The 11,560-nt window shown below is 45.6% G+C and overlaps 1 protein-coding gene across 1 annotated transcript in view; it reads left to right on the top strand.

Moving 5' to 3' along the window:
* The window catches only part of lrfn5a (leucine rich repeat and fibronectin type III domain containing 5a), a gene marked incomplete at both ends in the record, with an annotated part of 29,861 nt that extends 18,857 nt beyond the window's left edge, over positions 1-11,004 (top strand). The window contains 4 exons of the mRNA XM_080783025.1: positions 2,205-2,360; positions 4,407-4,666; positions 8,184-8,427; positions 10,738-11,004. Of these exons, the coding sequence (XP_080639151.1) occupies positions 2,205-2,360; positions 4,407-4,666; positions 8,184-8,427; positions 10,738-11,004 (927 nt within the window). The remainder of the gene's footprint in view (positions 1-2,204; positions 2,361-4,406; positions 4,667-8,183; positions 8,428-10,737) is intronic.
* Positions 11,005-11,560: the final 556 nt, after the last annotated feature.

Below are 11,560 nucleotides of genomic sequence, written 5' to 3'. Positions count from 1 at the left end.
ACACACACACGCACACACACACACACACACACACCACACACACACACACACACGCGCGCACACGCACACACACACACAGAGACTGCAGCGCCAGCAGCATCTAAGCTGAAGTGTGAAGTGTGAGTAATTTGTGTGGTGATGGTGTTGATGTCCGGGTTCATGATATGCTCAGCTTATATTTACAGTCTAGTTGTATTATCCCATTCTGAACGGGAACCCATTTTGGGTGTTAGCATCATGTTATGCTTTAGCTATTGAAAAATAGCAGATCTACAAGCTCATAGCGCGCCACCGAGTGGCGCGCTATGAGCTTGTAGGTCTGCTATTTTTGAAAAATCGAAGAACGACTGACATTTTTTTAATCTGATCTCAGGTCAGAATGGGTTAATCAGACCAGTGTGTGTCCAGTGGAAACCTCGTATGAATCTGATCTCAGGTCAGAATGGGTTAAATCGACACACATAATATGCTCTGCAGGATCAGCTCTGCCCTCGGGGCCAGAAAATGGAGCCAGAGTCAAAAGGCCAATACCTTGATTCCATAATATGTGCTCCTTCCTTCCTAACTTTCTTCCAGTAAAACTAACGGCCAAGCTACACCAGGCAATTTTGCGCGCGTGCGTATGCGTTTACTGCGCGCGTTTACAGTGCGTTTGGATAGGACCAATACATGTCAATGATACCAGCTACCATAGGCGGACTTTGAACTTGACGCCAGGGGGTGCGACTGCTTGGCGAGCGACTACCGCGCGCACGCCTTGCCTTCATTTTATTATTTTAGCGTTTTTACAATGCCCTAACCCCTAAAAATGAGTTATTTAGGTAGTACAGCAGCTCACACACATACACACATGCACTACAGCCGTACAGCGAGTCATCATATCATGATAAGAGAGATGATTACAAACTACAGTCAGAAGTCATAAGTTAAGTTTGATTTTTTTTTCTTTGTGCCCCCCCTGCACCCCCCCAAAATCCGCCCATGCCAGCTACACCAGACGCACGGATACAGCGGGCCATCCTACGCGTGCTCTAAAGATAGGATCGGTTCAAAAAAATGTACGTGTGTACAATGCCCCCATGCGCGCGTATCTATATATCCTCCCGGAACGTCCCGCACAAACCTGCCGCGCGTCTGACAGATCTGGTGTAGCCTGCAGGGCATTTGGCTTACACACGCACGGTCCGCGCGTTTAGAGTAAACGCACGAGAAAAGCCTGGTGTAGCTTTTGGCCGTAAGACGAAAAATGTCCGTTGACTACCTTTTTTCCACTGACGAAAAACTAAATGGAAACTAAATTAAAACCTAAACTATGATGACTAAAACTAAGACTTTAAATGTATTGACAATTTTCGTCAACAGATTAAAAACTAGACTAAAATGTTAGGAAGGGACTTTAGTGGACAAGTGATCCAGAGCTTGTAGATTGGCTATTTTAAGTGTAAAAACAGTCATTACGACGGCATCAAGGCCCGCCAAAATACATTTCAGTCGACTGTAGATTTAGTCAACTAAAATCCTATGATATTTAGTCGACTAAAACTAGACAAATAAAGACATTCCAGGTGACTAAAATGTGACAAAAAACTAAATGAAAACTATTCAAGAGACTATGACTAAAATTAAAATCAAAATTTGCTGCCAAAAACAACACGTGCTGGACTACCTCCTCTCTCTGTTATTAACTCATTCATTGTCTCCTCTCCTCCCAGAGAATGACCAGCCTCCACACGCTCAGTCTGGAGTGACCACAACATGCTGGACTACCTCCTCTCTCTGTTATTAACTCATTCATTGTCTCCTCCTCCTCCCAGAGAATGACCAGCCTCCACACCCTCAGTCTGGACCACAACATGCTGGACTACATCCTCTCTCTGTTATTAACTCATTCATTGTCTCCTCCTCCTCCCAGAGAATGACCAGCCTCCACACCCTCAGTCTGGACCACAACATGCTGGACTACATCCTCTCTCTGTTATTAACTCATTCATTGTCTCCTCCTCCTCCCAGAGAATGACCAGCCTCCACACCCTCAGTCTGGACCACAACATGCTGGACTACATCATCTCTCTGTTATTAACTCATTCATTGTCTCCTCCTCCTCCCAGAGAATGACCAGCCTCCACACCCTCAGTCTGGACCACAACATGCTGGACTACATCCTCTCTCTGTTATTAACTCATTCATTGTCTCCTCTCCCCCAGAGAATGACAAGCCTCCACACGCTCAGTCTGGACCACAACATGCTGGACTACATCCCAGAGGGAACCTTCTCCCTGCTGCAGAAGCTCAACCGCCTGGACGTCACCTCCAACAAGCTGCAGAAGCTGCCGCCCGACCCGCTCTTCCAACGAGCACAGGTACGCTACGCTATGCTATGATACACTTTACTACGCTATGCTACACTACACTACACTTTACTACGCTACGCTACGCTACACTTTGCTACGCTACGCTACACTTTACTACGCTACGCTATGATATACTATGCTATACTACGCTACACTATGGTGTTCTTGCATGTAGTCTATCATCTCTGTAGGTCCTGGTGCCCATTCGGAGGGAGCCTGCTGCACTGTAACTGTGTTTTAAACATACTAAAGCGTGGTCTGTCATCTCTAATAAAGCGTGGTCTGTCATCTCTAGGTCCTGTTAATAAAGCGTGGTCTGTCATCTCTAGGTCCTGTTAATAAAGCGTGGTCTGTCATCTCTAGGTCCTGTTAATAAAGCGTGGTCTGTCATCTCTAATAAAGCGTGGCCTGTCATCTCTAATAAAGCGTGGTCTGTCATCTCTAATAAAGCGTGGTCTGTCATCTCTAGGTCCTGTTAATAAAGCGTGGTCTGTCATCTCTAATAAAGCGTGGTCTGTCATCTCTAATAAAGCGTGGTCTGTCATCTCTAATAAAGCGTGGTCTGTCATCTCTAATAAAGCGTGGTCTGTCACCTCTAGGTCCTGTTAATAAAGCGTGGTCTGTCATCTCTAGGTCCTGTTAACAAAGCGTGGTCTGTCACCTCTAGGTCCTGTTAATAAAGCGTGGTCTGTCATCTCTAATAAAGCGTGGTCTGTCATCTCTAATAAAGCGTGGTCTGTCATCTCTAGGTCCTGTTAATAAAGCGTGGTCTGTCATCTCTAGGTCCTGTTAACAAAGCGTGGTTTCTCATCTCTAGGTCCTGTTAATAAAGCGTGGTCTGTCATCTCTAATAAAGCGTGGTCTGTCATCTCTAGGTCCTGTTAACAAAGCGTGGTCTGTCATCTCTAGGTCCTGTTAATAAAGCGTGGTCTGTCATCTCTAGGTCCTGTTAACAAAGCGTGGTTTCTCATCTCTAGGTCCTGTTAATAAAGCGTGGTCTGTCATCTCTAATAAAGCGTGGTCTGTCATCTCTAATAAAGCGTGGTCTGTCATCTCTAATAAAGCGTGGTCTGTCATCTCTAATAAAGCGTGGTCTGTCACCTCTAGGTCCTGTTAATAAAGCGTGGTTTGTCATCTCTAGGTCCTGTTAACAAAGCGTGGTCTGTCACCTCTAGGTCCTGTTAATAAAGCGTGGTCTGTCATCTCTAGGTCCTGTTAATAAAGCGTGGTCTGTCATCTCTAGGTCCTGTTAATAAAGCGTGGTCTGTCATCTCTAATAAAGCGTGGCCTGTCATCTCTAATAAAGCGTGGTCTGTCATCTCTAATAAAGCGTGGTCTGTCATCTCTAATAAAGCGTGGTCTGTCATCTCTAATAAAGCGTGGTCTGTCATCTCTAATAAAGCGTGGTCTGTCATCTCTAATAAAGCGTGGTCTGTCATCTCTAATAAAGCGTGGTCTGTCATCTCTAATAAAGCGTGGTCTGTCATCTCTAATAAAGCGTGGTCTGTCATGTCTAATAAAGCGTGGTCTGTCATCTCTAATAAAGCGTGGTCTGTCACCTCTAGGTCCTGTTAATAAAGCGTGGTCTGTCATCTCTAGGTCCTGTTAACAAAGCGTGGTTTCTCATCTCTAGGTCCTGTTAATAAAGCGTGGTCTGTCATCTCTAATAAAGCGTGGTCTGTCATATCTAATAAAGCGTGGTCTGTCATCTCTAATAAAGCGTGGTCTGTCATCTCTAATAAAGCGTGGTCTGTCATCTAATAAAGCGTGGTCTGTCATCTCTAATAAAGCGTGGTCTGTCATATCTAATAAAGCGTGGTCTGTCATCTCTAATAAAGCGTGGTCTGTCATCTCTAATAAAGCGTGGTCTGTCATCTCTAATAAAGCGTGGTTTCTCATCTCTAGGTCCTGTTAATAAAGCGTGGTCTGTCATCTCTAATAAAGCGTGGTCTGTCATCTCTAATAAAGCGTGGTCTGTCATCTCTAATAAAGCGTGGTCTGTCATCTCTAGGTCCTGTTAATAAAGCGTGGTCTGTCATCTCTAAAAATCTCTAGGTCCTGGCCACGTCGGGCGTCATGACGCCCACGTCCTTCGCGCTGTCGTTCGGCGGGAACCCGCTGCACTGCAACTGCGAGCTGCTGTGGCTGCGGCGGCTGAGCCGCGAGGACGACCTGGAGACGTGCGCCTCGCCCACGCCGCTGTCGGGGCGCTACTTCTGGTCCATCCCCGAGGAGGAGTTCCTGTGCGAGCCGCCACTCATCACCAGACACTCCCACGAGACCCGCGTGCTGGAGGGGCAGCGGGTCGCCCTCAAGTGAGTATGGTGGTGTTTCCCTATAGAGCACCGAAGTCCTGACGTAACCCGGCGATTCCCCTGGTTCGCGAAAGTAATTTCTCTATGGAGAATAACATGGGGTGATCCTAATATTGTCTACTATAAGCGTTGTGGTCCAAAAATAAACCAGCTGTCTCTGCGTTATTGTCAGGGAGGTGTCTCTGTATCGTTTGCGACAGTCAGTCACTCATATATGATACAGTCTGCTTCTTGCGAAAATCTAACTAATTCAGCAGCAGTAACATTAGCGTTTTCTCTCAGTCAGTTGATTCTTCATATCCATATGAGTGAAGCGGCCGAGGTGACATGTTTATTTTCAAACACAGTTCTTATATGAAGCAATCAAAAAATCCTCCTATGGCGATTTCAATGCAACTAAAGAAATACATGAACCTGGGGACTGACGCCCTCTACTGAAAGTGACGTCAGACTTCGGTGCTCTATACTACTGTCTGTCAGTGTCCAGAGACCAGGGTTCGCCCTCAAGTGAGTGGTGGTCTTCCCTTATAATCAGTGGTTCCCAAACTCTTTCGTGTCAAGGAAAGGACCCCCAAATGAACATCTATTAGGCCACGGACCCCCCATTTGAAAACACATGCCGATAAGGGAGGATTTTTACGGCTCTAGCAGTGATTCCGAAACATTATTAATGTCATGGACTCCCCCCAGTTTCACACGCATTATGCTACGGACCCCCGATGGAAATGGCATGTAATGTCATGACCAATTAATCGCATTCCTAGGACCGATTCATACTCCTATTTTACCGCTGTTTCGGCGCTGTAGTGCCGAAATGATTTCGGCTCGTAAGAAAATTTCAGTAGCACCGAAGAGACAACTTTAGGACGGTACCCCCCCGAACCTCAAATGACGTCACATTGTAGGCTCTACAGAGCCAAATGACGTCACATTGTAGGCTCTACAGAGCCAAATGACGTCACATTGTAGGCTCTACAGAGCCAAATGACGTCACATTGTAGGCTCTACAGAGCCAAATGACGTCACATTGTAGGCTCTACAGAGCCCAATGACGTCACATTGTAGGCTCTACAGAGCCAAATGACGTCACATTGTAGGCTCTACAGAGCCAAATGACGTCACATTGTAGGCTCTACAGAGCCTAACCCACTTTTATTCAGCTCTAAAATAGGAGTATGAATCGGCCCATAGAATCTAGAAATATTCACAGGACAGGCTGCACTCAACTCGACACTTAACAGTATCACAGATACAGTATGTCCACACCAAAGGAAAAAAAAAAAACTAATACACGACAGAAAACCATCTAAAGGCAGACCGTCTTCATGCTTGACTTGAGCGCTCGAACGCTGCATTGAGTGCATTCTGCCCTGTCAAGCTTCAGCCAGTGTTAGGCTGACCAATTATTATGACACCCAATGAAATGTCTGTTCTTTAGCTCCTAAACGCTGGATTAGATGAGCCTGAGACCGCCTGCAGGCCTGAAGACGATGATCTGTCATCCTCTACGCGGGACACGAACAAGGGCTCTGAGATTTGATTTCCGATAGCTCGTCTGTCACACACAGACATAATAATAGTATATTTATAATGTCGGCTGGAAGCCTCGTGTGTGCAAAACGGTCACTTTTCCGGGGGTTCAAATGAACCCATTCTGGGCGCGTTTTATGCATTGCGTTATACTTTAGCTATTGAAATGTAGCAGATCTACAAGCTCATAGGGTGGCACCTATGAGCTTGTACATCTGCTATATTTCAATGCCGCCCTATTTCACATATAATTTCATATAATTTTGCGGTGGCGGGCGGTCCCTCAACCACTTAGCCGAGTGCCAGACAGACATTATAGATAAAATCTATAATCCGTTTAGGCCTGAAGAAAGATTCTACAAAATGTTCTTCTAGATCCTGACAGTTTTCTGAAAAACCCTCATGTTTCTGTATCAGTGGTGCTCAAACTATGTCATGTCAACGACCCCCCAGAATTATATGTAATTGGCCGCCGACCCCCCATCTGAAAATATGTAGTTCCAGGGACCGACTCCCCAGAAGCAAAGATTTGAGTTAAAAACGTTCGCTCTGAAAGAATATATATTCAAAGATTTGTGCCACATTTTCACGATTTAAAAAAGGAAAGAAAACAGATCTACAAGTTCATAGCGTGGCACTCTGTGCCACGCTATGAACTTGTAGATCTGGTATTTTTCAACAGCTATAAGCATAATAACATAATGCTTTGTGAGTTCCCTCTCGTCCCGAATGGGATAATGGGGCTGGCTGGCAGTGACGCTCGCTGTGTGAGCCTGAATGGTGTCAGAGCCAGTTACAGTGAGAGTGACTGTAATTAGGGATGTGCCGATGCGACGTTTTGGCCGGTATCGATGCGTAGGTCGTGAAACTATAGCAAAGATCTTTTGTTTTTTATAGTTACAAAACGTTTATGCTCCTGTGTGGACTCCCTGTTTTGCCATGCATCCCCTAGTCTAAATGAAGTGCCATGTTTTTATTTTCTAGATCGTCAGTGTGCCATATCAACATTCATTCATTTTAATGACACCACGTGAAAAATTCCAACATATTTTGCTTGTCCACAGATATGAAGTTTCTCCAATTTTTTTTAAATATTTTCTTTCACGTTGTTATAATGATCATTAGAGTCAAGGCAATAACAGAGTTCAGTTTTAATGAATGTAGAATGCAGGATGTATTTTATACAAAAATGTGAGGGACTTCATTTATTTGACTGCATTTTTTTTAAATAGTTTATTTAAAACCAAAAAAAAACCTCTCACACACTTGCCAGTGTGCCAGTGATCACACTCCTTTGTGCCAATGTTGGCACTGGTTCCTATAGGTTGCCTACCCCTGCCCTAGTGCATGACAGCTACGTATAAACCAGGGGGGCAGTCAGACAGATATTTTGTGAAGCCACTAAGGAAATGAAATAATAATAATGGCCTGTTGTGGTGCTGTCATTGGACCCAGAAAAACCCATAGCTCCATAGAAGTCCATGTATTTGGGCCCAACTTCACCTAGACTGTATTACCTTAATAAACATGGTCATGAATACTTTTTGCTTCCAGTCACTAGTTTAAAGTCTCATTTCTAATGTCATAATATTCTTTTTGGAAAATTATGGTCCCATTTATAAAAAAAAAAGAAAAGTAAATGAAAATGAAAAATAAAGTTGCGCATGTTCTGAGTTGCGTGGCTACCGTTACAGTCTATGAAGGGGATCCCCCACCCACTCGAGTCAAAATAAAAACCAACGAAGAAGAAGGGGGTGAAGTCCCGCCTCGTTGTCTGGGTCAGCCAATGGGCCAGCTGGGCCCAAACGGATCTAGAAAGATGGCGACTTCCATTGCAAGGACTGACAGGCTTCATTTTATGTTCATGTTAGACCCGCGGAACGCTTTGTCCATATTTTTTACAGTCTATGGTATAAACACAAAGAAACTGTCCTCAGGTCTAACAGCCAATTCCTCCTCCTCCCCCCTCCCCCCTCCCCCCTCCCAGGTGCAAGGCGCGGGGCGACCCCGAGCCGGCCATCCACTGGATCTCCCCGGAGGGCAAGCTGGTGTCCAACAGCTCGCGGACGCTGGTGTACCCCAACGGGACGCTGGACATCCTCATCACCACCGTGAAGGACACGGGCTCCTTCACCTGCATCTCCTCCAACCCGGCCGGAGAGGCCCACCAGACTGTGGACCTGGTCATCATCAAGCTGCCCCACATCTCCAACAACACCAACAGCATCCAGGTCAGTACCCTGACCCTGAACCTGACCCCTAAACCTGACCCCTAAACCTGACCCCTAAACCTAAACCTGACCCTAAAGCTGCCCCACATCTCCAACAACACCAACAGCATCCAGGTCAGTACCCTGACCCCTAAACCTGACCCTAAACCTGACTCCTAAACCTGACCCCTAAACCTGACCCTAAACCTAACCTTAAACCTGACCCTCAATGTAACGATGCTGCCCTGTGTCTGACATGTCAGCTGTACTGTATGCAACGATGCTTTGCCGTCCATGCACGTTGTAACTGGCTGCTCTCCCACTGTCAAACTGCACTGGCAGTGTTTGTGTCCTTTGTACAAGGTATTCCTGTGCTTTTCATTATGTGGACATAAATAAACATTTCAAATGTGTGTGTGTGTGTGTTGCAACAAAAAAGCACAGTCAGTGTGTGATTGTGTTCCAGTCGGACTGTATAATATTTCTCTCAGCGCTGTGGAGGAGAAAAAAAAACTTTATGTTCAAAGTATGATAATTTAGGCTGACCTGGGATCAGGTTAGTGTGTTCCAGCGAGACATGAACGGCTGTGTTTTACGTGTGATGATTATGCTGGTTCAGGATCAGCAGCGCAAGACGTACGTGTACCAACGCAATGCAAGCCGCGTCCTGCGTAATTAGTTTTGCCTTGTGCTGATTTGAATGAAAAACACCGGCGTGCAAATTGCACTTCATATCACGATCAGTGTTGACCTCGAAGAGGTGAAAGCAAACCAGCAAAAGCTCAAATCAAATTAACATAAGAATGTTAAAGCAATCATGACAACTCTTGGATAAAGAAGAGAGCAAAGTAGGAGCTGTTTATTATTTAAGTGCGTTGGAGTGTCGTCGCGCCTTGTTAATTATTCCATTCAGCCAAGACCGGTACGGTACATGATGCACCTGCTTCTGCTGAAACTCTGATGATTGTGTGTAAAAAACAAACAAATGATGCGTTTGGTTCATTTTAAATGCACGCTACGCTGTAGCCTCGGTCCCAGGCTCACTTATCTGCGAAAAGAAAAGCCTGGTCACAACGTAGGATGTATTATGCAGAACACATATACACACATTTGACACATAGCACAAAACAATATCACACACATAAAGACATGAAGACAAGAGTAACGTCCACGGCCTAGATTACCCCGTGGCTACTGCAGCTCCTGATTTAAGCCTCAAAGGTCGACTGGTGGACAAAAAGGACCTCTTCAGTCTGACCTTATTGTATGATTGCTGGAACACCATATCTCCTTCCTGAAGGCAGCAACCTATACTCTCCATACAACACATGGCTAGTGTTTTGATGTAGTTTTAGTCATAGGGGCGGTGGATCAACGGGTAGAGTGACCGGATTTGAACCCCCGTGAGGATCCCGGTTCGATCCCTGTGGGCTCCACCCAGAGTTAGTGTCCAAGTGTCCTTGAGCAAGACTCTGAACCCCTGATTGCTCCTGATGTGCAGGTTGGTGCCTTGCATGGTTTCCTCCGCCATCGGTGTGTGAATGTGTGTGTGTGAATGTAATGCACAATCTATGTAAAGGTGTGTGAATGGGTGAATGTAATGTACAATATGTAAAGGTGTGTAAATGTGTGTGTGTGAATGGGTGAATGTAATGCACAATCTATGTAAAGGTGTGTGAATGTGTGTGTGAATGGGTGAATGCAATGCACCATCTATGTAAAGGTGTATGAATGTGTGTGTGTGTGTGTGTGTGTGTGTGTGTGTGTGTGAATGGGTGAATGTAATGCACAATATATGTAAAGCTTTGTGAATGTGTGTGTGAATGGGTGAATGTAATGCACAATCTATATAAAGGTGTATGAATGTGTGTGTGAATGGGTGAATGTAATGCACAATCTATGTAAAGGTGTATGAATGTGTGTGTGAATGGGTGAATGTAATGCACAATCTAAAGGTGTATGAATGTGTGTGTGAATGGGTGAATGTAATGCACAATCTATGTAAAGGTGTGTGAATGTGTGTGTGAATGGGTGAATGTAATGCACAATCTATGTAAAGGTGTATGAATGTGTGTGTGAATGGGTGAATGTAATGCACAATCTATGTAAAGGTGTATGAATGAGTGAACTCTGATCGATAAGGTGCTCGTTATCAATAAAAAGCAACAAGCTACATCCATAGCTTTAAGTGGTTAATCAGTGCTAATGACGCCAATGCTAATGACGCTAATGCTAATCAGTGCTAATGACGATAATGCTAATGACGCTAATGCTAATCAGTGCTAATGACGATAATGCTAATGACGCTAATGCTAATGTCCGTCCCTCTAGGAGCCGGACCCGGGCTCGTCGGACATCTCCACGTCGACGCGGGGAGGCGGCGGAGGAGGAGGTGGGGCCAACGGCAGCGTGGCGACGGGCAGCGACGCCAAGGGGGGCGGAGCCGGCGGCGGGGGCGGAGACAAGCGGGTGGTGATCGCCGAGGCCACGTCCTCCACGGCGCTCATCAAGTTCAACTTCCAGCGGAACATCCCGGGAATACGCATGTTCCAGATCCAGTACAACGGCAGCCAGGACGACTCGCTGGTCTACAGGTAGGATGGACACGTTATCCCTTTGGCTTAGTGGTTAGGATGTTGGGCTTTCTCCCCATGCAGGAGAGACCTGCATGGGTTCGATTCCCCGGGTGTTGGAAAAGAGGTGAAGAAACGACTGCAAGCTGCAGGTATCAGGAAGATTATATCAGCACACATGAAAAGGGAAAGGCGTACAAGACTGGAGATGTTCAGAGGAGGATAGTGAGGTGGTTTGGACATGTACAGAGGATAGTGAGATGGTTTGGACATGTACAGAGGAGACATAGTGAGATGGTTTGGACATGTACAGAGGAGGATAGTGAGATGGTTTGGACATGTACAGAGGAGGATAGTGAGATGGTTTGGACATGTACAGAGGAGGATAGTGAGATGGTTTGGACATGTACAGAGGAGATAGTGAGATGGTTTGGACATGTACAGAGGAGACATAGTGAGATGGTTTGGACATGTACAGAGGAGACATAGTGAGATGGTTTGGACATGTACAGAGGAGACATAGTGAGATGGTTTGGACATGTACAGAGGAGACATAGTGAGATGGTTTGGACACGTACAGA

Source organism: Protomyctophum bolini (assembly GCF_963924005.1).
Source record: "Protomyctophum bolini genome assembly, chromosome: 15".
NCBI classification, from domain to species: domain Eukaryota; kingdom Metazoa; phylum Chordata; class Actinopteri; order Myctophiformes; family Myctophidae; genus Protomyctophum; species Protomyctophum bolini.
The sequence above is the reverse complement of the archived record's forward strand: the minus strand, read 5'-3'. Positions and strand labels throughout refer to the sequence as shown.